The sequence below is a fragment of the Narcine bancroftii genome, chromosome 10, assembly GCF_036971445.1.
Source record: "Narcine bancroftii isolate sNarBan1 chromosome 10, sNarBan1.hap1, whole genome shotgun sequence".
NCBI lineage: Eukaryota > Metazoa > Chordata > Chondrichthyes > Torpediniformes > Narcinidae > Narcine > Narcine bancroftii.
In genome coordinates this window covers 11,995,818-12,023,357 of record NC_091478.1, presented here as the reverse complement: position 1 = coordinate 12,023,357, position 27,540 = coordinate 11,995,818, and the positions used below count along the sequence as shown (strand labels likewise).

The 27,540-nt window shown below is 42.7% G+C and overlaps 1 protein-coding gene across 2 annotated transcripts in view; it reads right to left on the bottom strand.

Annotated features, from left to right (window-relative positions):
* LOC138744166 (phospholipid phosphatase 4-like) overlaps positions 1 to 26,827 on the bottom strand; it is a 185,484-nt gene extending 158,657 nt beyond the window's left edge. The window contains exon 1 of one of the 2 annotated variants that reach the window (XM_069899859.1): positions 26,522 to 26,827. In XM_069899859.1, the coding sequence (XP_069755960.1) occupies positions 26,522 to 26,613 (92 nt within the window). In that variant the 5' untranslated portion in view covers positions 26,614 to 26,827. The remainder of the gene's footprint in view (positions 1 to 26,521) is intronic. The other variant, XM_069899861.1, reaches the window with a different exon arrangement.
* Positions 26,828 to 27,540: the final 713 nt, after the last annotated feature.

Here is a 27,540-nt window from a genome sequence, read left to right as displayed (position 1 = left end):
TAATGTTATTTAAGTGGCTAGAAAGTGTTTTGTTTTTCTGCCGACGAATATTATTGCTATTTCAATACAAATGAGTTTGAACAATCTTTCTGTTGTACTTTTTGTAAGGTTGAGATGGAAGTCTATTTCTGCACTTGGGATATGTCCCGGGTGTCAAGTGAACTGATAAAATTCATTTTTACCATCAATTTAACCAGTATTTGTGTTACTCCACACATCACCATCTGACATTGCCAAAGTTCTACAGAGACACAGCACTCATATAGAAACAACATATTAATCAATATATACTTCACAAGGAAATAATGACAAAAGTTAATACATGAACCGATTTTCAAACCTTCAGTTAATCTCCACATTTTGCCTTTTCTTGTACACTGCTTTTTCCAGGATTACCCAACCCACGTCCAGATCTCAGACTGTGAAGAACAGCTCATCAGTGTTGCATTGATTGTCTGCTTTTGGAGAGTGCTTTACACTGTCAACAGCTAACATAACTGAGCAGATCCTACACTGATGACTGGTCAGGGGCTCCACAATGTTGACAGAACTAATTTTGACATTGTCAGTGATCTGTAGACAACAGCTAAATGACACACCATAAAGTACATTTAGATACTGTGTGATTGAGTAAAAGAAGTGATGGTGAGTCAGGAGCCTGATTCCAAGTCTCCTGTTTGAAGTCCATGGTAGTAAATATTCTCTGAGGTAATACATAAACCTTTGGTGAAGATGGGAGCAAATATTCAGCCGGCAGAGGGCCTTGGTCTTGCTTTGCTCATAGCAGCTGTTTGAATGAAGTTTGAATAAAGTTGTGTTTGAATAAAATGGCGCCATCAAGATGAGGAGCTGGTTGATGCCGCTCAATGTTAGGGTGACTCTCTTAAAGTGACTCCTTATCCCTTTTTAGTAAGAACCTTTATCTTTAGAAGTATATTATCTATAAACTTTGGGGAGAGGGGGTTAATTATCTATAATGTTATTGTTCATCTTTCAGGCAGTTCTTTCAGGGGAAGGATGCAGCAATGGTTAAATGTTTTCAAACAATGTGACTGAAAATAAAGTAAAATGCTTTAAGGTTAAAATTCATGCAAGTGAAGTTTGTTCACCTTAAGTACAATATAGTATTTTTGTCTTTTAAACTGATAATTCAATGTAGGTTTATTACTTAGGCATTGTAAAAACTGGAAAACTCGCTTATTCTGCATCTACCTTTGTTAAGGGGGGTGGGGGGACGGTGTGCAACTTGGAATGGGAATCTAGAGGTTGTGGTGTTCCCATGAGCTTGAAGCCAATGACCTCATTGGTGGAGGAAGCCACGGATATGGGAGTTGGTTTTGGAGCAGCCTAGCAAGCAAGTCACTGCAATGCACTATGTAGATGGTACCTACTGCAGCCACTGTGCAACGTTACTGGTCAGTGTTTGCCTTCTTGTGTGTTTTGTATATCAGCATTCCCCTCCTGAACCCTTTGTTCATCCTTTGGCTGAACATAATGCTAAGCAAGCCAGGTCACAGGTTATGCTATGGTTGGTTCAGAGGTTCAGCCCAGTTATGAGCTACCACATCTGGTTCCACCCTATTTAAGCATTACAGTAGAGCATAGTATGATGGAGGGAGTCCTGGGTAGGAAGATGAGAATTCCTCCCTAAATTTCTACCAGTGCTGCAAAGGACAGATTGGTGAGGAGGAGGTTTATTCCTTGTACTAGTTCACTGTTACAGGCCTAGACTCCAGTGAACACAGTCAGTGCTGGTGATTGACTACTCCTGATGCTACTAGTCACTGAAGTCCTGACCCTGCCCTTGCTCCTTTCAGTCCTTTTTCACATGGAGGAAGAGTGATTCTGAATTAGGTTAGTAGACGGTAAATAAATATCTCTGCAATGCACAAAAACACTGGAGAAACTTAGCAGGTCATACAGCATCCACAGGAAGGAAAAGACAATCAATGTTTTACTTCCTATGGGTGCTACATGACCTGCTGAGTTTCTCCAGCATTTTTGTATTACACTCTGGACATTTCCTTGCCCACGTTTGGTCCGATGCCATGGGATCAGGAGTCACAGTTGAAGATCCGCAAGACTATTCCCTCCTGACTGTAACCTCTACTAATCCCCGAGATTGTGATGAAGGTGTCTGCGGCATGTTACCTGGGAGAGATTATTCTGTGAGCGTGACCACTTCAGGATGTTGCTTTACCAATGTATGAAACAGCTTTCCCAATTTTGACACCAGTCTCCAAATATTTCTGAGAATAACTTTGAAATGTTGACTGGGCTGGGAGCAATTTTGCAATGTCTGCATTTGCCATGTGGGTCAATGAATTTTTGTCTTTATAATACAATGTCTGTCATTCTAATAGACTCTGTTGTCGTTCTCATTCTCTCCCAGAATCTATAAAATAAATATTATTAAATAAATCCAAATGATATCATTTTTCTTGTATATTTTACAGCTAATTATGGTCCTATCAATATGTTTTGTACATTGCAAGAAATTTAATGGGTCAATAAAGTGGAGAAAGAATGGGAAAAATCTTCATAAAATAATATCAGCACAGCATCTGAAGTGTGGTTGTTCAAACCAATTACATTGATGCTTAAATATTCTACCGTTCCTGACGAGATTAATCAAAAACTCTTATTTTACTAAAACTTTATAGAAACAGTACAATTTTCTGTCTGTGACTGATGATTACATTTTATGCAACAGGACTTATCAGATCAAATTTAAAATGTTACCTCCTTACTGCTAAATTATTTCTGGAGGTTAACCATTTTCCCACTAGATCAATGGAAAGGAAATCCAAGCCAAGAGCACCAAAAATATTTACACCGCAAAATTGCATCATAGAAAGTATCCTGTCCAGGTATATCACAGCTTGGTCCGGGAACTGCTCTGCCCAAGGCCACAGGAAACAGCATCGAGTGTGTCAATACCTCCCCCCCACCCCCCCCCCCCCCCGGTCTTGAAAAATCTTCTGATGTATTCACTGGCCCATCAAGGTCACACTCTCTTCTCTCTACTTCCACTGGGTAAGAGCTAGAAAAGATGAACCTCCATATTCAAAGACAATTTCTTTCCTGCTGTTATCAGACTCTTAGATGGATCGGTCATTGGTAAAAGATAATGCTCTTGATTGGCTTTAACTGTGCTTTTATTTTTATCCTGCAGTAGTTGACTTATTATAACAGCGTTTTCTACATTTTTGCTTTATTATTACATTACTTACTGTACTCAAGTATGGTTGACCTGCCTGGAAACCACGCAAAACAAAACATTTTACTTTATCTCGGTACTTGTGATAATAAAGAATCGATTCATTTAATCATGTTGTGAAAGGGAATTAGTCAATGGTTCACAAATATTCTAATACCTCCAAAATAAGATCAGCGTCCTCTCTTACCCAACAAACTATGAGTAAATAGTTAGAATTTGGAAATCTAAAAGAAAAACATAAAGCAATGGAAGCAGCGGCAGATCAAATGCCACAAGTGGGGAGAGAAACGGAGTTGATGGTTCAAGTTGAAGACCCTTCATCGTTGCTAGATAAATGAGGACATAAATATGTTCATGTTGAAGAGAGCGCCGAGGGGGCAGACCGAAACTGTCAACCTCCAGAATTTTTGACCCAATGGAATGGGGAAGGCTAGATTACTGGAGTACTTAAAGAGCAGGGCAGTGTGGAGAGAATAGAGTAAAACCAGGTCAGAGATGAATTGAGGCCTGGCGTTATCACCTATGATAATATTGAATGCCAGGACGGAGTGAGTGACCAACTCTTGCTTCAATTTTCTTCTGGAAAGGTCATTATATGAACTTCATGAATATCATGTACATGTTGGGAATTAGATTCAAAGCAGTCTCTCTTTGCCATTGCCTGCTACTTTGATTCCCTGCTGTGCATTCAGCAAGAGAAATTCAATGATTAAAAAAGTAATCGCAGCAGATTTGGAAAACAGTAATCTAATCAGGCAGAGTCAGTATGGCTCCATGAAAGGGAAATTATGTCTTACATATTGTTGGAGTCTTTTGAGGAAATCCTTTTACAAGGTCCTTCATGCAGGCTGTCTGGAAGATTACAGGGATAGGATCCAGGGTGATCTAGTCTGGATCCCATCAAGCCTACAAAACTAGCTGGGTACAAAACTAGTCTGGTGGGAGGATGCAGAGGATGGCAGTGCAGGGTTGGTTCTTTCGATTGGAGGCCTGTGACCAGCAATATGCTGTAGGAATTGTTCACTACCCATAGAAGGAGCTGAGAAAATCTTCCTCAAATTTTGAAAAAAAAAAAAATCGCTGTAACGTCGCACGCTTTACGCGTTATCGAGAGTCATCGCAACGTCGTATTCATTAGGCAGTTGGTCCCGGAAAGTCCGCAGTTCAGATTACACTGCAGGAATTCCGGGAAAATGACAAGAGGTCTGGGAGGAAAAAAGTCAGAACTGCAAAGGCGGTTCCGAGCTTTTTATACAGCATGCATTCTGGGAAAATGGGAGTAATTTCCCGCCACACACCAGCTGTGTAAAAAATATAAGAAAGAAATTTACTTGTTCCCTGAAAGCTGCGACACTGGCAGGCAGGATAGTAAAGAAGACATGTGGCATGCTAGACTTCATTGATCAGGGAAATTAATACAAGAATTTGATTGCCATGTTACAATTGTACAAGACTTTGAGTGAGACCACGCTTAGACTTTTGTGCACAGCTTTGGTCACAACTGTAGGAAGGATGTCATTAGGCCGGAAGAGAGCACAAAGCTATTACAAGAGCTGGAGAGCTTGACATAAGATAAGACTGGAGAGGTTGAGGCTTTTATCCCTGGGGTATAGGAGGCTGAGGGGTGACATTATAGAGATGAATAAAATCATGAGTGGCATAGATTAGATGAATTGTCACAGTCTTTTTCCTCAGGTAGGGAATCTAATTCTTGAGCTAATAGATACGTGAGATTTAAAGATCACCAACTTTTTTTACACAGAGGGTATTTGGGTGTACATGGAATGAGCTGCCAGAGGAAGTAGTATAGTGAAATATGATTTTGGCATTAAAGGCCATTTACAGAGGCACTTGGATAGGAAAAGTCCGGAGGGATAAGGACCACACACAGGCAAATGGGACGAGTTCAGACGGGCAACCACGGGACCTACTGTGAAACTCTATGCCTCTACTTCTCCAAGTCTTGGCCAGAGAGAGGTGGAGGAGAGCTTGTAGAAGTAATACATCTCCACTTCCAAAAGGCGTACAAGGCACCTCACAGGAGATAACATCACACCTGTTGATTATGGAAACTTAAACTGAATTAATAACCTAAGTGTTAAATGTGTCTTACACTATGATTGATGTGCCCTGGTTTTGGCCTCAAATACATGATGTTCTTGGAAAAGCAAAACAAAATCTTTCAACATACACCAGGCACAGTTTATTTTACTCAACTTAATTTTCAATCAATTTTACAGGATAAAATCAGTCCCACAGCACTTAAAAGTATGCCACTCAATTGAACTTATCCAGCTTCTTCCCTTCAATTTCCTTCATGTTAGAGAACTACCGATGCAATTTTGAGTGTTTTACTTTGAAGGAAAAAGTATTCTTCAAAGACAAGTTGGTCAACTGACTTAAGAGCAAACTACAATGAATCTTTCCTTGCTCAAGGAACAAGTGAAAATATTTACCAGGAACTGAAGGTCTTTCCAAATTGTGAAGTTGACGAAATTGTAAATTCAGCAATGGGCTCTATTGTTCAACAACTCTCATTTTTTTTTGGGGGGGGGGGGTGTTCTCGTCTCCCTCTGCCCGAACTGAGACACACCCATTTCTCAGCCAGACAATGTGAACCAAATTAATTGTCCCCCTGAAGGGAGGGAACCAAGTGGGGGATTTAAAATAAAGATAGTCACCCAGTTAACACTGCAGTATCACTAGTGGTGAGCAAAGAGAAGCTAGAAGGACTCCACAGGTTAGGCTTCATCCGTGGAGAGATATCAAAGTTTTGCATAGTCTCAAGAGACTCAATTAATGGCTTTTTTTTTCTTTAAACTCAAGAAATGTTGACAGAGTTTAAACTTTTTCCTCCCACAGAAGATTAGTTTTAACAAATTACAAGTAAATATTACTTTTCTGGTATTTCATCTGCCTTGTTCACAACTCAGCCACAATTTTTCAATGTTTATCCTTCAGTTAGGCAACACAATACAATCGTCCCAACATCTGGCTGTGGTTGTGAGTGTGGGCTAGAGCAGGATTTTGGCAGAGCAAATGATCAGGTCCCTTTCTCGAGAGTGTAGAAATTCCATTCACCACTCCAAGACCCTCCAACATTATATATTTTACATTCATAACTTCTGCAAGCATGCTTGTATGTTCAATTATGTTAGAATGTTAACTATTGTTTCATTTTTAATTTCTCCCACAAAAAAAATATTAAGGAAGGCACAGGATCATTTAAAATCTAAACCTCTCAAGAATTCAATGTGATTCATTGTTTTACTATTGCCGTACTGCGCTCCCCAATTCAACGAGCACACTGTTGTGTAAGCACATCATTTGGTACAATACTGCAAGAGTAATGCTGGTTGGTATTTAACACCCAACTGAAATCATAGTGGCACATTGGTCAACATCATTGCAGCATGCTCAGTGTGTACTAAATGCACAAGGTCCATATTGCACTGTGCGGGCATGGTATTGTTACAGCCCATGAAAACATGTCACATTCTTGTTCATGGTTGGCTGAAGGGGAAGTAGTGTCTTCAATGGAAAGGCCAGTTATTACCCGGTGAGTTCTGAAATATATTACCAATTACAACTGAATAAAGTACTGTACATTTGCAACACATTACTACACGGACATAATTATACCCCTTCTGAATATAGGAAAGGCAACAATTCGTTCCAGTCGTGGAATGATTGGGATAAATGAAGTAAGTCGTGGTGCAGATGACGTCTTTTGTTCCTTGTCTTTTTTTTTTATTGTAGATTACTTTGGGTTTTTTCTTTCAGTTCCTTTAAGGGTCGGTGACTTCATCGATAATTGTTTTTTTTTTGTGTTTGTTTAATTTTATATAATTTTCTTCTTGTGGTATTAGGGAGGGGCGAAAACAGACCGTACGTTAGATACCATTGTTGAGAGAGGTGTTGTTTGTTTGGATTTGTGAATGAGTCTTTGAAAATCAAAAATATTCAAAAATAAAGAACATTATCACTTCTCGGCTTTTTGGATAAGATCAAGTGTAAAAATAAAGAACTTTTTTTTTAGGAGAATACCTCAAGACTAAGACCCCGCAGTAATATTCTCATGAAATAAACATATCAAGACAACAATCAGGCTTAGCTCTGAAGAAACAGGTTTGTCAGAAGGAACACAATTTGGATGGTAGGCAATCATTCTCCACTGAAGTACGCTTGAAATTGGGTGCAATATCAAAGCACCTCGTGACCTGCGATTTCCCTCCACCAAGTGGAAGACATGAAAAATCACTGCAATCAAGCACCACTCTGAGCACGCTATGACTGGTGTTACGTGGTGCAAGCTGAAAATCCTTTGTAAGTTTTTAATTTTATTTGCATCTCTGAGAAGCTTGAGGAAGGTGTATAATTATTTACCACAACGTGTCCCATCCGTAGTCCCCTCTCCGTCCATCAGTCAAGGTGGAATTGGCCTATTTGTAGACAAACAACAAGCCTCTCAGTTTTGCTGTGATCAGGTTGTAAAAGCTGGATGGTTGAGTTCTGTTGAATTGTTAAATTACACAAAAAAATAGGAGCTGAACTCTCCATTTGTTTTAACAAATGGAATTGAGGGATAGGCAACTACACCACCTACAGAAAGCGAGCTGGTCGTTTAAAGACCAAGAAAAGAGGTGGTCTGCTCTCACTGTCACAGTTATTCTATGTTACCCATAGTCAATGTGATTACAAGGCTTTGGGGAAAACTCAGCAGCTTTAAAGCTGGTGAGAAGAGCTGAATCCATAAGATCAACACTTTCAATGCTTGTATGCTATGGAATGGTTGTAGTACAGAGGGAGGCCACTCAACCTGTCAAGTTCCTACCAGGTCAATGCAATGCAATTCAACTAGTCCCCTGTCCAATCCCCAAGGACTGCAAATTCTTTCCTATAAAATATTGATCCAGTTCCTCTTTGAATGCTATTTTTTGAATCTGCCTCCACTATTATCCTGGGCAGTGCATTCTAGACTGTAACCACCTCGGTTAAAGAAGATTTACCTACTGTTATTTTTGACTCTTTTGCTGATTAGCTTCATTCTCTGCCCCATGGTTCTTGTTCCCACCACTAGAATGGGGATAGTTTCTTTCCACCTATTCAGTCTACAGTATGGGCTTCAAGAAGAATGGGGCTGTTTCCTCTCTAACAAATGACACATGCAGTAAAATCCAATATCTGCCTGGTGCTGACCGCCATCTCAGAAAATAGGGATTCTTCAATCACCATTACACATCAGGACACGCCTATCATGGTATCATCCCTACCTTCCTCCCATTCCCCACAACAAAATTATTAATTAATGCACTTGAACGGAATACCTTCTATGCCTGTTTTGAGAAGAACTGAAGAGTGCCTACTAGAATCCCAGAAAAGGCTGAGGACCCTGTGATATCTGTCTCTGAAGGCAACGTCAAAACATCATTCAAGAGGGTGAACCCTTGCAAGGCGTCAGGCCCTGATGCCGTACCTGGCGGGGTACTGAAAATCTGTGTCAGCCAACTAGTCGGAGTGTTCACAGACATTTTCAACCTCTCATTGCTGCAGTCAGAGGTTCCCACCTGTTTCAAAAGGGCATCAATCATCCCGGTCCCCAAGAAGAGTAGAGTGAGCTGCCTCAACGACTGTCACCCAGTAGCACTGACTTCTACTGTGATGAAATGCTTAGAGAGGCTGGTCATGGCCAGAATTAACACGTACCTTAGCAAAGATCTGGACCCACTGCAGTTCTCCTATTGTACTCCACAGCAGATGCAATATCGCTGGCTCTCCACTCAGCTCTGGATCACCTTGAAAACAGCAATTCATACATACAGCTGCTCTTCATTGTCTACAGCTCGGTCTTAAATACCATTATTTCCTCAGTCCTGGTCAAGAAGCTACAAACTCTGGGCCTCTGTACCCTCCTCTGCAACTGGATCCTTGACTTTCTCATCGAAAGACTACAGTCACTATGAATTGGAAACAACATCACGTCCTCACTGATTATCAAAACAGGCACACCTCAAGGATGCGTGCTTAGCCCACTACTCTACTCGTTATACACCCATGACCAGGCACAATTCCAATGCCATCTACAAGTTTCCCAATGATACCACAGTTGTCGGTAGAATCACAAAGAGCAAGGAGGAAACGTCCAGGAGGGAGACAGGGAGACATTGAAAAGTGTAAAGACAACGTCAGCAAAACCAAGGAGATAATTGTGGATTTCAGGAAGAAGTCAGGGGAACATGACCCAGTCTTCATTGGTGGCTCGATAGTGGAGAGGGTTAAAAACTTCAAATTCCTGGATGTCAATACTCCGAGGATCTGTCCTGGAGCCTCCATGTTGATGCAATCATAAAGAAGGCTCACCAACAGCTATACTTTGTGAGGTGTCTGAGGAGATTTGGTATGTCACTGAAGACTCTTGTAATCTTCTACAGGTGGACCGTGAAGAGCATTCTAACTGGTTGCATTATGGAGGTATGGAGGCGCAAACTCTCAGAACAATAAACTCCTGAGAGTTGTTAACTCGGCCTGTACATCACAGGCACCAGACTTCACTCCATCGAGGACATCTACATGAGACGGTGTCTTAAAAAAGCAGCCTCTATCCTCAAAGACCCCCATCACCCAGGCCATGCCTTCTTCACTCTGCTACCATTGGGAAAAGGATATTGGAGCCGAAAGATGAGCGCTCAGCGGCACGACGAGAGCTTCTTTCCTACTCAATTAGACTCCTGAATAATCAATGAACCAAAGACACCGCCTTACTTTTTGTGCATACTGCTTCATTTTTTTATATAATAATTTCATAAGGTAGTTATGTATGTTTGGTATGTATGTAAGGTAGTTATGTATGTTGGTATGTATGTATGGTATGTATGTAAAGTAGTTATGTATGTTTAGTATGTATATTGGTATGTATGTATGTATGTTAGGTATGTATGTAAGGTAGTTATGTATGTTGGTATGTACGTAAGGTAATTATGTATGTTTGGAATGTATGTAAGGTAGTTATGTATGTTTGGTATGTATGTTGGTATGTATGTATGTATGTATGTATGGTAATGTATGTTTGGTATGTATGTATGTATGTATGTTTGGTATGTATGCAAGGTAGTTATGTATGTTTGGTATGTATGTAAGGTAGTTATGTGTGTAAGGTAGTTATGTATGTTGGTATGTATGTAAGGCGCTATTTGCCTTGGCGAGTCTGTTGTCTATCTCATTGTCGATCCTTGCATCTGATGAAATGGTGCAGCCGAGATAGGTAAACTGGTTGACTGTTTTGAGTTTTGTGTGCCCGATGGAGATGTGGGGGGGCTGGTAGTCATGGTGGGGAGCTGGCTGATGGAGGACCTCAGTTTTCTTCAGGCTGACTTCCAGGCCAAACATTTTGGCAGTTTCCGCAAAGCAGGACGTCAAGCGCTGAAGAGCTGGCTCTGAATGGGCAACTAAAGCGGCATCATCTGCAAAGAGTAGTTCACGGACAAGTTTCTCTTGTGTCTTGGTGTGAGCTTGCAGGCGCCTCAGATTGAAGAGACTGCCATCCGTGCGGTACCGGATGTAAACAGCGTCTTCATTGTTGGGGTCTTTCATGGCTTGGTTCAGCATCATGCTGAAGAAGATTGAAAAGAGGGTTGGTGCGAGAACACAGCCTTGCTTCACGCCATTGTTAATGGAGAAGGGTTCAGAGAGCTCATTGCTGTATCTGACCTTTGGAAGACTACACAAAAGAGTCTGGAAAAACAACCAACTGAAAAACCTCACAAAGATAAGCGTATACAGAGCCGTTGTCATACCCACACTCCTGTTCGGCTCCGAATCATGGGTCCTCTACCGGCACCACCTACGGCTCCTAGAACGCTTCCACCAGCGTTGTCTCCGCTCCATCCTCAACATCCATTGGAGCACTCACACCCCTAACGTCGAGGTACTCGAGATGGCAGAGGTCGACAGCATCGAGTCCACGCTGCTGAAGATCCAGCTGCGCTGGATGGGTCACGTCTCCAGAATGGAGGACCATCGCCTTCCCAAGATCGTATTATATGGCGAGCTCTCCACTGGCCACCGTGACAGAGGTGCACCAAAGAAAAGGTACAAGGACTGCCTAAAGAAATCTCTTGGTGCCTGCCACATTGACCACCGCCAGTGGGCTGATAACGCCTCAAACCGTGCATCTTGGCGCCTCACAGTTTGGCGGGCAGCAGCCTCCTTTGAAGAAGACCGCAGAGCCCACCTCACTGACAAAAGGCAAAGGAGGAAAAACCCAACACCCAACCCCAACCAACCAATTTTCCCTTGCAACCGCTGCAATCGTGTCTGCCTGTCCCGCATCAGACTGGTCAGCCACAAACGAGCCTGCAGCTGACGTGGACTTTTTACCCCCTCCATAAATCTTCGTCCGCGAAGCCAAGCCAAAGAAAAGATGTATGTAAGGTAGTTATGTATGTTTGGTATGTATGTTGGTATGTATGTATGTATGTTTGGTATGTATGTAAGGTAAATCCAACACCCAACCCCAACCAACCAATTTTCCCCTGCAACCGCTGCAACCGTGCCTCCCTGTCCCGCATCGGACTTGTCAGCCACGGTCGGGCCTGCAGCAGATGTGGACATTTACCCCTCCATAAATCTTCGTCCGCGAAGCCAAGCCAAAGAAAGAAGAAGGTAGTTATTTATGTTTGTACTATGATGGGGCCTCAAAACATTGAACATTATGACTTGTTCATGTCAATAAATTCTGATTTTGAATTCATTCATTTTACACTAACCTTTTTAAAAAGTAATTGAACAATGGTTTTGCTTTGATTTGTGACTTTTGGCTACTGGATCTAGAAGTGAGAATGGAGGAGTGAGTAGGAGAGTGTCTTCACAATCCAAGTAAGTGGACTGAGAGGGAGCAAAACTTAAGTTCTTGGGAGTCGCTATTTCCGAGGATCTTTCCTGGACCCAACACACCAATGGCATCATGAAGAAAGCGCCTCTACTTCCTCAGGAGTTTGCGAAGGTTTAGTAAGTGTGATGATGTAATGGGGGGGGGACGTATTATACTGATTGCTTGCCATTGGCTATGGCTGTAGAGATACTCCACCCTACTGGTGTAACAGATGGAGATATTTTCCCACTGACCAGTTTAGTGGTGGTTATAGTCTGTTAATAAAAGCCCAGTATTAGTATAACACGCATCTGGTCCATGTCTAAGGCATATCAATTTTATTAACAGACTTTCAATCATGGATACTTCCCTGACACCTGGAAGACTTGAGATAGATCAAGATGCCACCCGAGAAATTTTTCACCACTGGTTCCAGTGTTTTGAAGCCCATGCGCGAGTGAGCAATGTTGTGCAAGTCACAGCGAAAATGGACCATCTTGTGGCTCTCCTCAGAGAAGTACCCTACTCCATGGTTAGGGAGACAGATGTCTACCAGAATGCACTGAATCTCCTCAGAACCTGTGATGATATGCCATGGAGAAGTTTTATTAAGAAAACATGTTAGACCCAGGAAAGCTGACCTGCTTGTAGATCGTGTTCAACTGCGTCATGCTAATCCACGTTATTTTTCTTGATGGAAGAAAAGACACCGTTTCCCTTAGGGGTCTAGCCTCACCTGGTCTACAGCCTGCTAGCCCTTCCACCGGCCTGACTCCTTCTCTACCTTCCCCATCACGAGAAACATTTGAGGAACAATACCATGGGAATGTTTCCTCACACTCTCCACTCCCTTCCACACCTGGCGACAGAAGTTCTTCGGTTAGAGATAAGTCTCCTCCGTCTGTGCTCTTGTAAAGATCAACACGAATCTCAAAGCCTCCACAGAGGCTCTGTTACGACCATTTCTAATCTCAACCATGATTACAGTGAGTGGAGTCACCCTGTATTATCTCAGGCTCGCAGCTTGTTTTTTTTTGCAATGTATTCTTATTCATTGTTTTTTTAACCCTTTATCTTCCAAATTTTTAATTTTGCTTTTGCTTTTACCATTATTGTGTTTTATTAAAATTGGCCATGGCTTGCTATTGGCTATGGCTTTAGAGATACTCCACCCTATTGGTATAACAGATGGAGATTCTTTGCCACTGACCTGTTTAGTGGTGGTTAATAAAAGCCCAGTATTAGTATAATGCTTGTCTGGTCCACGTCTATGCCATATCAATATGACATCGGAAATCCTGGCAATTTTTTACAGATGAGTAGTGGCAAGTGTGCTGACTGGCTTCATCAGGGTCTGGTATGGGGACACCAATATACCTGAGCATAAAGCCCAAGAAAAGGAAGTGGACACTGCCTAGGATATCACAGGCAAAACCCTCCCCACTATTGAGTACATCTGCAGGGAACGCTGCCGCTGGAGAGAAGCAGTGATCATCAAAGACCCTCACCACCCAGCACACGCTCTGTTCTCACAGCTACCATCAGGAAAGAGGTATAGGTGCCACAAGATTTACACCACCTGGTTCAGGGACAGCTGCTCCACCATCAGACTCACCAACAATGAACTCAATCAGGGATTCATTTAAGGAGTCTTAATTAGTCTCATTTAAGGAGTCATTTAAGGAGTCTTTATTGTTTTTTTAAAAAAACCTTCTCTGTATTGCACTCACAACCACAGCCAGGTGTTGGGACGATTGTACTGTGTTGTCTAAATTGAAGGGTAAACATTGAAAAATTGTGGCTGAGTTGTGAACAAGAGAGATGAAATATCGGAAAAGTAATATTTACTTGTAATTTATAAAAATTAGTTAAAAAAATGAATCTGTGGAAGGAAAACTATGTAAACTTTTCTTGAGTTTAAAGCTGTGGTTTTCAACCTTTTATCTTTCCACTCACATACCACCTTAAGCAATCCCTTACTAATCACAGAGCACAGATGGCACCGGGATTACTTAAGGTTGAGAACCACTGAACTAATATCATATGAGAAATGGAGAGTCCTCTGGTATATGTTTGGCACAGATCATTCGGTAGTTTTTGAGTTTTATAGAATGAAAACCAAAACAAAACTATTATAACTTTTATGGTTCTCATTACTCAGGCTAATGAATGATGACGATGAATGTTTATTGTCATACACACAAGTACAATGTACATAAATATCTATATCAATGAAATTCTTGCTTGCTGGCAAATGCACTAGTACATAAATCACACTAAGAAGCAAATGTGCCATAGAAAAAAATATAATAAATTTAAAGGATAACTAAATAAAATATTCAGTTACATTAGTGCAAAGGAACGTGCTATTTCAATATTGCACACAGATCTTTGGTGCTCTTGAAGAAATGTACATGTGCAAGATAAGATTGAATGTCAGTAAAGAAGCGACAGTAGGGCTGAGACTAAAACTGGACCATGATTTCAATGTTAACCCAGGCTTTAAGAGAGCACGGTGGATGGTGATTCATGATGCTCGTACAGTTTACTAGAATGATAACCGAGGCATAAGGAAAGCCGCGTCTAGTTTGGTGGCGGGATGGGTAGGGGAATGGCTGAAACTGCACGCCTCGCTGAGACACAGCCCAAGTTAAAATAGATCCTTATAATTTCCAGGGGAAGATGAAGATGGGGCCTTGTCATTTCCTGACACTCTATTGATTTTCAGCAATTGTTAGTCCTTCTCTCTTAAATTTTGTCAGTTCATTTATCTCAATTGTTACAAAAATAGGAACTTCAATCTTTACCTTAACGTCATTTCAAAGAGATGGGTATTTAACATAGCTGCTCCTTTGTCAGATATGCCATTTATCAGCATGAACACTCCGCTGCAATACAGTAAAAATTCCTTTTGATCGGAGATTACTTAAAAATAAAGTTTGCCATATTTACACATTAAGAATTATAGCTGTCACAGCATTGCTTGAATTCAGAAACCGATCATTAGTATCCCACGTAATCATTTTCATATCAGTGTTATGTAAATCACAATTAGTTGACAATACAGTCTTCCCTTTAAAAGGGTGAGCGTGACAGGTTTTAGACACTAGCAGTCTGGAACACAAACATTGAAGAGAAATAGTTAGGCAAGATGCTAGACAACATATAACAACATCATGTTTCATGAGGACTTGGAACTCATTTATTCCACATGAAAGCATCATCTGTCAAGGTTCCTGTGATGCGCTGCAGTGCGAACAAACAAGCTCAGACCACGAAGGTTTTAATGAGCTTAAAACCTGCACACAGGGTTCAGTATCCCTTCTGGCTCCGTGTGCTCTGCTGCCTGCACAAGGGCCGGCGTGAGTCTTTATATGGGGCCGATGGTTGGCAGGGAGTAGGTGGATCCAGCCTCCAGGTTACCTCCCTGCAGGTGCAGTGGGTTGCCCTCTGCGGTAGGCAGGTAGGAAATGCAGACAGGCGCAGGCAATCACAGACAGTCCGGTGGTTTTATCATCACAAATCAAAACTATGAAATAGTAAGACGCCTTATTAAATGAATCAGTAAAGTGGTTGTATTCCAAGAAACAAAAGAAAGGTATCATGAACAATGAGCTGATGAATAATCCAATGATCTGGGTAGAAATCGTCAGTCAACCTTTTGGGTAGGGACCTCCCTCTGCCTATTCTTCCCTCCACCTCCTAATTTAGGCTCCGGCTTGATTTTTACTTGTACCTTGAAGAAGGGCTCAGGCCCAAAATGTTGGTTGTACATCTTTACTTCCTATGGATGCTGTGAGACTTGCTGAGCTCCTCCAGCATTGCTGTGTTGTTACTACAATCACAGCATCTGCAGACTTTTGTGTTTCACTCCTTATTGAAAGATTTGACTCGGTAATAATCTCATTCCAGGATCAGAAAGCTATGGACTTACACTCACTATAGAGACCAGGTATATAATCTATTTGCAAAGCAGGGCTTCATCTCAGTTACAGATGGACAGAAAAGATCTTATGGTACTATTACAGAAAGAACATAAGAAATACGATTAGGAGTAGGCCATCTAGTCCATCAAGCCTGCTCCTCCAGTCAACAAGATAGTGTCTGATCTGGCATAGACTCAGCTCCAGCCACTTGCTTTTTTTTCCATAACCCTAAATCCCCTGAATATGCAGTCTAACTGTTTCTTAAATGTATGCAACGAGGCAGCCTCTACAGCTTCCTTGGGCAGAGAGGTCCACAGATTCTCTACTCTCTGCACAAAGCAGTTCCTCCTCATTTCACCCTAAATTTACTTCCCCAACCTTGAGGCTGTGTCCCATAGTTCATCTTGGAGACCAGTAGAAACAACTTTCCTGGTTCTTATTTAACCCTTTTATAATTTTATGTTTCTGTAAGATCTCCCCTCATTCTGAATTCCAGGAGGTGAAGTCCCAGGCAATTCAATCTTGTCTCATCAGTTCACCTTTTCATCTCTGGAATCAATCTGGTGAACCTCCTCTAAACCTCCTCCTTAACCAGTATACAGTATCCTTTCTCAAGTAAGGGTACCAGAACAGCATGCAGTACTCCAAGTGTGGGCTCACCAGAATCCTGCAGAGTTGCAGCAGAACCTCCCTACTCTCAAATTCAGTCCCTCCAGCAATGAAGGCCAACATTCCCTTTGCCTTCTCGATTAGCATTAATGTAGTGGTTAGTGTGGCGGTTAGCGCAATGCTATTACAGTGCCAGTAACCTAGATTTGAATGGCACTGTCTGTAGGAAGTCCTCCCCATGTCTGTGTGGGTTTTCCTCCGGGTGCTCCCATTTCCAATAAACGTAGCAGGATTGTAGGTTAATTGGTGTCTTTGGGGGGGGGGGGGGCATGGGCTTATGTGAAGGAAGGGGCTCTTACCGCGCTTTATGTCTAAATTTCCCGTTACACTGCAAACCAATCTTTTGCGATTGATTCAAGCATGAGCAAGGAAGGTGCATATTTATGCCAGTATCATCACAAATTATGTGATCATTAGCTCACCACTAATCCATGTGACCTTTGGATCATTGAGTAGAACAGCACAGGAAGTAATTTGATGCATTAGGCCTCCACTGGCTCTATGAAGGTGCTGTCCAGCTATTTATCCTCTCCTGGCCTCCATCTTCAAGTATTTGCCCAGGTCCCATTGAAAAGTAATTATTGAGCCAGATTGTGCTGGTCCTGGCAACACTGTAAGATCTCCCCTCATTCTAAATTCCAGGAGGTGTAGTCCCAGGCAATTCAATCTTGCCTCATCAGATAATGAAGATCTTGATTCTCATTCTCTGGAGGCAGGCATCAAGGTCCAGACTGTGATTAGGCCTCAGATGCCTCTTTTTAGCAGCTGGGAAAGTCAGGGAAAAGCTGTTTCTTATCAAAACTGTAAATGCTTCCCGGGTCCTTTGTCCCCTTACAATTGCACCATTTTATTCTTCCTATTAATATGCAGCTTTTCATATTTCTCTATTTGTTTCTTCACTTCACAGCCTGTTGCTAAGCTCCTCACTATTTTATTCTGTCATTTGCAAACTGTGATGTTATGCTGTGTAATTCTCTATTCTCAGCCATCATACATGAAAAGCAGCAGTAGTTTTTGTACCCTCCCCAAGGGATAACTATATATTTTTTAGTTTGACAAACAATCATACATCATTTTCTTTGATTTTTCATATCTAATTTCATAGCAATTCTGCTGCCACTCTGTTAATGCAATTGGGTTCAATTTTGTTAACATCTATTATGCAGTATTTAATTCATATTCCTTTTGAGGATCTGGTACACAACAACTGGATTACATCATTAACCATTCATGTTTTCATCTCCAATATTTATTTAAACACGTGGCGCAATGTTTCCAAAAGACAGTTTACCTTTCCTCAAATTATTGGAGCAAATCTTCTAGTCCTATCACCATTCTAATGCTGGAAAAGGCCCACGTATCCCCATAGAAGCCCCAGTTATCCGTGCAGGTGACTGTCTACGTCACCGACAGCATCTTGAACTTCTTTCCTTCTGCTGGTTCCCCATGTGTAAATTCAGTGAAGTTCAAAGGAGGAGTGTGAACTACTGCACGTCTCCCAGCCACAAGGTTGCAAAGCCGCCCAAGTTAATGTCGTGTTCAGTCTGACGATAACAAGGCATTCCCTCTTCAAATGTGCGATTCCCGCAAATGCCGTACGGTGACTTGAGTTTTGATTATCCATTAAGTTAGATATAATAACTTTAATTAACTTGACATAGGCAAGTGTGCTTTTTGTTTTAAAAAAAGTATTTTTATGCTTTGGATTTACTGAATTTTAGTCAATGCCAAAGAAATTTACAATTTTGGCATGACATAGAACCATAGAACCTTACAGCACAAAAAATAGGCCCTTCAGCACCTCTCGTCTGTGCCAAACTATTATTTTGCCTAGTCCCACTGACCTGCACCCAGTCATAGCCCTCCATACCTTTCCCATCCATGTACCTGTCCAAATTCTTCTTAAATGTGAAAATTGAGCCTGCATTTACCACTTCAGCTGATAGCTCATTCCACACTCCCACTAATCTCTGTGTGAAGAAGTTCCGCCTAAATTCTTCCACTTTCAACCTTAACCCATGTCCTCCGGTTTGTATCTCACTGACCCTCAGTGGAAAAAGCCTACTTGAATTTACTCTTAACTATACCCTTCACAATTTTGTATACTTCTATCAAATCTCCCCTCATTCTTCTACACTTCCAGGGAATCATTTCCTAACATTTAACCTTTTCCTATAACTTTATTTCTGAAGGCCCAGCAACATCCTAGTAAATCTTCTCTACACTCTTTTAATCTTATTGATATTTTTCCTGTTGTTAGGTGACTAAAACTGCGCACAATACTCTAAATTTGGCCTCATCAATGTCTTTTTCAGCTTAAGACTTCACCATAACATGCTAACACCAATACTCAATACTTTGATTTATGAAGGCCAATATGACAAAAGCTCTCTTTACTACCCTATCCACCTGTGATGCCACTTACAGGGAATTATATATCTGTATTCCCAGATCCCTCTTCTACAGCCTTCCTCAGTGCCCTACCATTTACAGTATATGTCCTACCTTGGTTTGTCCTTCCAAAATGCAACACCTCACACTTGTCTGCATTAAATTCTATCTGCCATTTTCAGCCCAATTTTCCAGTTGGTCCTGATCCCTCTGCAAACTTTGAAAGCCTTCCTCGCTGTCCGCTGTTAGTTTCATTAGCTAACGTGCTAATCCAATTTACCACATTATCTTCCAGATCACTGACACAGATGTCAAACAACAATAGTCCCAGCATTAACCACAGGCCTCCAGTCTAAGAAGCAATCACGCAACACTACTCTTTTGGCTTCCCCCGTTCAGCCAATGTCGAATCCAGTTTACTACCTCACCACAAATACTCAACGTCTGAACCTTCCCGACTAACCTCCCATTAGGGACCTTGTCAAAGGCCTTACTAAGGTCCACGTAGACAACTTCCACAGCCTGGTAAATCAACTTCATCAACTTTCCTGGTAAACTCCTCAAAAGACTCTTTAAGATTAGTGTCTTTGATATTAGATGAGTGAAATTGAAAATATGAGGGGCAAAGAGAATTTGTGAGAATGATTAACGAACAATCTAGTAGTCCGACCACTTCTATGGCACCCTTGTGTGGGAGTGGCTTGACTAATTGCTACAAGCTGGGCTCCCAGTGGATGGCTGCACCAGAGGCCATGGTTTAGGAAAAATGTGTGACTGGGTGGTTAGTAGTTTTAGTGCAATGGAAAAACCTAAACAATTGTTTCTAGCATGTTCCACACCACTGACACCTACTGACTTCTATTTGCCATATTTATCCTACTGACTTTTTGAATGTATGCAATTGTCTCTTGCGGTGAAAGGTAGATTCTGGGGGAGTCAATGAGAATGTGGAAAAAAATAAAACCTGAATTATTGTAGGATTAGGATGGTCAGCCTGGACTCAATGGTCTGAAAAAGCTGTTTCCATGGTGCTTCGAAGATGGACTCTTGGATCTCCCAGAAGTTAAAAGGTTTGGAAAATTGTGGCCAGCTCCTTTTTTAATTAAAAAAAATTTTAAACATACAGCCCAGTAACAGGCCATTTCAGCCCATGAATCTGTGCCACCCAATTGACCTACGTTTTGAATGGAGGGAGAAAACTGGAGTACCTGGAAGAAACCCATGCAGACACAGGAGAATGTACAAACTCCTTATGGACAGCGCAGGATTCGGACCCATGTCCTGGTTGCCAGTGCTGTAATTTTCTTTCTTTGGCTTGGCTTCGCGGACGAAGATTTATGGAGGGGGTAAAAGTCCACGTCAGCTGCAGGCTCGTTTGTGGCTGACAAGTCCGATGCGGGACAGGCAGACACGGTTGCAGCGGTTGCAGGGGAAAATTGGTTGGTTGGGGTTGGGTGTTGGGTATGTAAGATGAGGAATTTTAGACAAAATAATGGCAAAGTAATAGCACTCCCCATAATTAGCTTGTAAATATCGAGCAATCTGCAATCAAGATATATGCCATGATTTCCAATTTTTCACCAACTCCAAGGCAGTTAGACTTTAGCCCTGCCAGAAATCACAAAACTTGCCAAGAGTCTGCTTATTAAGATTAAACAGGGCATAAAGCTATTGGATTTTCACCATTAATGCAAATAAATCTTGTTTAGGGCTGGTGATTTGCATCATGGCAGACCTGTTTCTGACGATATTTATGATCTTAACTTGACCTTCACCCAAAGTGGCTGAGAAGGGGTGACAACTCCTACTTCAGAATGTACAAAATGTTTTAAAATCCTAGAGAAATCTATCTTGTCATTTCTTCTTTGTGAGTAATTTTAGGATGCCAAACTTCTTTTCGCATACAAACATGCAAAGACAAATTTGGGATATAGAATTAATTTGAGTTGTGACGTGAAGAGATCCATTGTTTGCAGATCTTGCATTTTTATTGTCATTTCTCTGCCAGTTGTCAATGGATAGAAGTTCATTATTTAATCAGCAATTCCACGGTTTTGAAAGGGGGGGGGATGAAACCAGGGCACCCAAAGGAATTCACGCAGACAAGGGGAGAATGTATGAACTCCTTACAGACAGCACAGGATTCAAACCCCGGTCCCAGTCGCTGGTGCTGTAACAGCGTTGTGCTAACCACTACATTAACCACACCGCCCTCGTTACGCTAACTGTGTCACCCTGCCACCCACTCTTTAGCCCCCAATGCTAAACATCCATCTAACACAAAATTTTTAATGCTTTACCCTTTCAGGATTAGATGATAAAAATAGGAATGGGGTAGTTCATACGTGCCTCCAACCAGGTCTGTTATGTAATTAATTTGCGGTGTTTTGCATTAATTCCATCTCTTTGTCCAAGACCCATAACCTTTGATTCTTCAAAAATCTAATTCATGTCCACCTGATCCTTTGAAAAATGACCACAAGATACAAGATCTCATTCTGTTGTGATTTATTTAACAGAAGCAAAATATTGTTTACTAAAATTGAATAATGTTGCATACAAGGTCAGATCTGGAGATAAGATGTACATTTTAAATATTATTGATTTATTATTGCCAGTTAAATCAAGATAAATTTGCATAAAAACAGAAAATACAAGAAATATTCTATACTCAGGAAAGAGACAAAATTGAAGGCTTTGCTCAACAACTTTTCATCTTAGCCCAGATCACTTTGGCAGTTTCCTCACTTAACATCAAGTCCATTGGAATCCTTTTCTCGCATTTAACTTGTCCAGATATGTAGGGTCTATCTCACTGCCCCGTAGCACCCCAAGTCCAGCAGCACATTATCACTAAAGATGTGGTCTCAATCTAAGCAGAAGAAGGCCCACCCCTGAAACATCCCTGACAGATGCCAAAACTGGGGCTGGATTCTGCTGACTGTAAAAATTTATTTTAATCCTACACAAATGAACCTAACATGTAGAGAATTAAAAACCATTAGAATTAAAGTAATTAAATAGAACAGAAAGCAGTGCAGCCCTGGAACAGACCCATTGGCTCATGTGCTGAACATGATCTTCAAATCAAATGAAAAATCTACTGCTTGCACTTGATATCTGTCACCCCCTTCATATTCATGTGTCCGTCTAGAATCCTCTTAGATGCTGCTATTGTATCTACTTCCACCCTTACTTCTTGCAGTCACCCACCACTCTGTGTAAAAGAGAAATTGCCCTGCACTTCTCCCTTAAACTTGCTCTCCCTCAGCTGAAATGCAGATCCTCTTGTGCGTGATGCTTCTGCCCTGGGGGAATAGATTCTGACTGTCCAACCTATCAATACCTTTTCATAAATTTTGATCAGGTCTCCCCTCAGCCTCCTGCACTTCGGAGAAAACAACCCAGGTTTATGCAATCTCTACGTATAACTCATGCCCTCTAAACCAACCATTCTCAACCTTTTATTTTGGCTGTGAACTGATCCCGGAGTCCCAATGGCAGAGGGGTTTCACCTGGTTCCTCCCACTCCTGGCCCCCCTCTGCTGAATGTTTATGGACCCCTTTCCCTGTGAAGCAGTCAAGTTTTGATTTCTTCCGTAGTTCTCTCCTACAAGCTACTCAAAATACCTTAAAATATGTTGTGCTACACGAGATGAAAAGAAAATAAAGCTTTTACTTAAATATGTGGTGAGCCTTAGGAGAACCGTAGGGCCCCCGTTGAGAATAGCTGGTTTAAATCAGGCAACCTTCTGGTAAATTTAAATTAAAACACGAAAGCCTGCAGACACCATTGTTGAAGTAAAAGCACAATGCTGAAGAAACTTAGCTGGTCAAACAGTGTAATCCATGTAGCAAAGATGACCAATGTTTTTGGTTTGAGCCTTCATCAAGGTACTGCATATAACATTTCGAACTTGAGCCCTTCATCAAGGTATGTATCTTTATCTTTGCTACATAGTATAATGTTTGACCAGCTGAGTTTCTCCAGCATTGTTTTTTCACTCCTGGTAAATCTCTCCTGCATCATTTCCAAAGCCTCCACGTCGTTTCTGTCATGGAGCCACCAGAATTGCACACAGTCTGCACCCTAACCAAAACTTTATATAGCTGCAACATGACTTCTTTACTTTTATATCAATACCCACTCAATGAAGGCAAACATACTCTATGCCTGCTTTACCACCCTATCTACTTGTGTGGCCACTTTCAATGAGCTGTGGACCTCTGCACATCAATGCTTTTCAGAGTCCTGCCATGAATATATATATTCTCCTCATGTTTGACCTCCGAGAAAGCAACACCACCCATTTGTCTGGATTAAACTTCATCTGCCATTTCTTTACCCATACCAGTAACTGATCTATATCCTGTGGCATTATATCCATCTACACCATTAATATCTTCAGATGGCTCACTATCATCTGCAAACTTACTAACCCGCCCACCTTTATCTTCATTCATTTATTACACACCCGTGGAACACCACTGGGGTTAATCATTAACTAAAATAATCACATTTCTAAAAGCAAAATAATAAAATAAGTCACTTACCTTCCCTTTTACTTCCTGATCCTTTGTTCGACAATCCCCATTGAAATCAAAGTGGTCTTGCATCTGTGCCAGATCCAATCTGGTACAGGGTCTGAATAATGATTACCCAACATTATGCTGGGATTCCTGGCAGGTTTAGGTTCTGCCATTGATGTTGAGTTCAATGATGGATCTTCTGAATCTGTAAGTGCACATCCTGGAGGTCTGACAATGCACGTGCAGAATTCTGGGATTTACGACACTTTCAACGGGTGTATGCTGGCAGTTTCAATCAGTTTCACTTCAGTAGCCACCAAGATCAGTCGACTATCTTGATTTTGCTCTCCACAGATGCTATCTGAGCATTTTCTGTTCTTACTTTGATTTTCCACCAAGCAGTGTACCTTATAGTGACTTGTTTGATTCGGTCATGAAAGAGGGAGGGGGAGGGAATGGCCAATTAAACATATTGACAACCACGGCCCATGGAAATGAGAAACGGTTGCAATTTTGTTATTACATGAGAACCTTTAACATTTTTTGTGGAATGTTACCAGAAGACATCAAAGTGTTTCACTCAAGATCAATTTTGTCTCCCTCTCAATGCACTGGTGTCCTTTGAATTGTTTTGGAACAAGCGAGTAACTACAAATTAGTAATTAAGGACAAAACCATTCAGCAAATGTTTGGTATTTTTCTTAGTTTTTTTCAACCATCATACTCTCCAAAATTTTTATTGATTATACCATGCACAGTAATATTTAACATCCCCTGAAACCTCAGGAAGTAGCACAAATGTACTTCACAGACAATGAAGTTTCCTTGAAGCAACATTCACTTTGAACACAGGAAGTTTCCCTAGACAAAGATCCAATAATCTTTTTAGACAATGCAAGTTGAAGAGTAGGTATTGGTCATAAAAGCTGTCTTAGTCTCCTTCAAAGACATTTCAGAAATTCAGACCTGTGTCTGATGGAGGCGATCAGATGAATGAGCACATGGAAGTTAGCATTTCTAATAATTCCAGTGTGTTTGCATTGAAGCAGCAGCTGATAACAGGAGAGACTGAAACTAACTCAAAGGCAAGAATGTAAAACCAGGAAATGGTCAGCCTTCAACTCAAGGGGAGGAGCATCACACACTTAAAAATTTTTACACTTTAACTGATTGAGTTCTTACTTGTGGTATTTTGTAGTTTGCAAGTTTATGTCCCAGAACTGTAAACCTTACGACTATCAGCCAGCGACAAAATTCTGCGGGTGATGGTTCACTCATGCATGCAGATCAAATGAGTGCACCAAAACGATTAATTTATACTGTTGGTTGTTCCAGAAATATATTATTGCCTTAAATCAATAAAACTCAATGGAATAATCCTTGGTGATGCAAAAACTCCACTTTCTCCCTCCTTCTTGAGAGGTTGCACAAAAAAATTCATTGCACGGGCAGAATTCTGGCTTGATACCAAAGACAAAATTTCCAGCTAATTCGATCCACAGAAATGTCAAAAACCCATGATTGTTACATTTGCAACATTCGACACGTTTCAGGCGAGCCTGACCACTGGTGGATGCGACCATTCCAATACTGGGACATTGCCGGAATAAGAATATTTTCCCCTATGCAATGGGCAGTCAGAACCCAAATAGTTAACAAGCGAGAGAGAAAAAGCCATAAACTGCAAAGAGAGAGCAGCAAAATGCAAGATAAAGCTGCTCCAGTCATGCTAAAGTGATCAAATGGAGTGATGTAACGAGCCACCCGGCTCCATTAAACGAAATGGTGCATTGGTACATAAAAGCATCTCAATTTAACGCGAAAAGGTCTAAAGCACTTGAATGGATGATGCTGTCATTTCAAACTCTCAACCCCTGGAGGTTTTGAGTTGCTCAAGCACTCAGATTGTACATGTGCTGAAGGTCATGATGGCATGGAGGTATTTTAACTCGACCCCCTGTGAAAAGATTGTCCTCAACAGTATCAATTCCTCGTGTGAAATAGCCTCCACCAGTAACAGGAAACCCCCAACAGGAGGCACCAAACCGTTACATGTTCAGTGCATTTACTTTCCCGTGAACGTTCACCATCTGCCTACCTGACGAGGGAGGTGCATTCGGCAAGTTGCATGAAATCATTTGCTGTGAAAGGAAAGATCTGGAGTGAAAAATAACGAGAGAGGGAATCCCAGGAGTTGGCAATTGGCTTAAATCGCCGGCTCGAGTAGGAGAAGCACGATCTGTATTAAAGAAGCACTTGACTGAAATCTGGCTGCGAACGGAGAGACGGGCTCCACCGCATATTGTATCACACCGACCGGCTTGTCAACCGCACGAGGGGGCAGCATTCATGTTGCCAATCCGAATCTGGACACAGTGCAACTTAACTGACACTATTTATTTCCCCAAGAAGCTCAGTGGCCCATCAGACGGGATCTTAAAGTTGGAAAACTACAGGATTAAAATTACTTTGCTGAGGGGGCTTAAAGCAAACGAATACTTCATCCCCCCCCCCCCTCCCCAAGCTGTCGTGGACACAGATGGATGTCCCTTCCGCATGTTTGACACAATGCGGCGCCGGGTTGCGGGGGCTCGGGGCTGCCGGCGCCTCCTCTGCCCGCACTCCCATTCGCGGAGCGGCAAGCAGCCCGGGACTTGAGAGCACAGCAGAGATCGGTAGGGCCGAGTTCCAAGACTCTGATCCATGTTCCCGAGGCTGGAGAGGGAACGGGGGTAGAATAAAAGTCTAATCGATTGCAAAACGAAAATTAAGGAAACCAGATGGAGGAAGAAACGCTAAATTGGGGGGGGGGGGGGAGACAGCGGCAAAATTGGAGGGGAAACTTGAATCATTGTTTATAGTGGCCGGAGTTAGTATGTTGCCTCCAGAAATACAGCGAATAAGAGTTCCACTTACACAAAAACTCCAAAGAGGAAAACTCTCATGCCGACCTCAATCGCCAAATCCCGCAAGCTCTTCCTCGGTGGGTCTTCAGGAGGCAACTGCATGGCCGCCCTGCAGATTATCACTGCTCTTTCACTGAAGGTGACGGGACCCGGACGAGAGGAACAGGTGGCAGAGCCCAGGGGGCCGGGAGCCAGCGGAGCTCAGCCCAGGAACACTGGATGTCCGAGGCAGCCGCCTCTCCAGGTCGAGCATCTCCAGCGCGGCTCGTGTTGCGATCCAGCTCCCCCTGCCTGTCTCCGGCACACTCCGCCCGCAACGCTCATCGTGCGCGATCCGTCAGGTGAGGAGGGGGCGGCGCCGGGGCTGCGGAGGCGCAGAGCTCAGGTGATCGGTCGTCGGGCGCCTGCCTTCGGCTTTCTTTGAAAGGACACTTGCCTGAAGTTTCGAGACGACATCACGGTGACCCCCCCCCCCATCCCACCTTCCGCCCGGGTCAGTGATCCCCCCCCCCTCCATCCCACCCTCCACCCGGGTCGGTGACCCCCCCCCCTCCATCCCACCCTCTGCCCGGGTCGGTGACCCCCCCCTCATCCCACCCTCCGCCCGGGTCGGTGACCCCCCCCTCCATCCCACCCTCCGCCCGGGTCAGTGACCCCCCTTCCATCCCACCCTCCGCCCGGGTCGGTGACCCCCTCCACCCCCCGCCCGGGTCGGTGACCACCCCCTCCATCCCACCCTCCGCCCGGGTCGGTGACCCCCCCTCCATCCCACCCTCTGCCCGGGTCGGTGACCCCCCCCTCCATCCCACCCTCCGCCCAGGTCGGTGACCACCCCCTCCATCCCACCCTCCACTCGGGTCGGTGACCCCCCCTCCATCCCACCCTCCGCCCAGGTCGGTGACCCCCCCCTCCATCCCACCCTCCGCCCAGGTCAGTGACCCCTCCCCTCCATCCCACCCTCCACCCGGGTCAGTGACCCCCCCCCCTCCATCCCACCCTCCGCCCGTGTCGGTGACCCCCCCCCTCCAT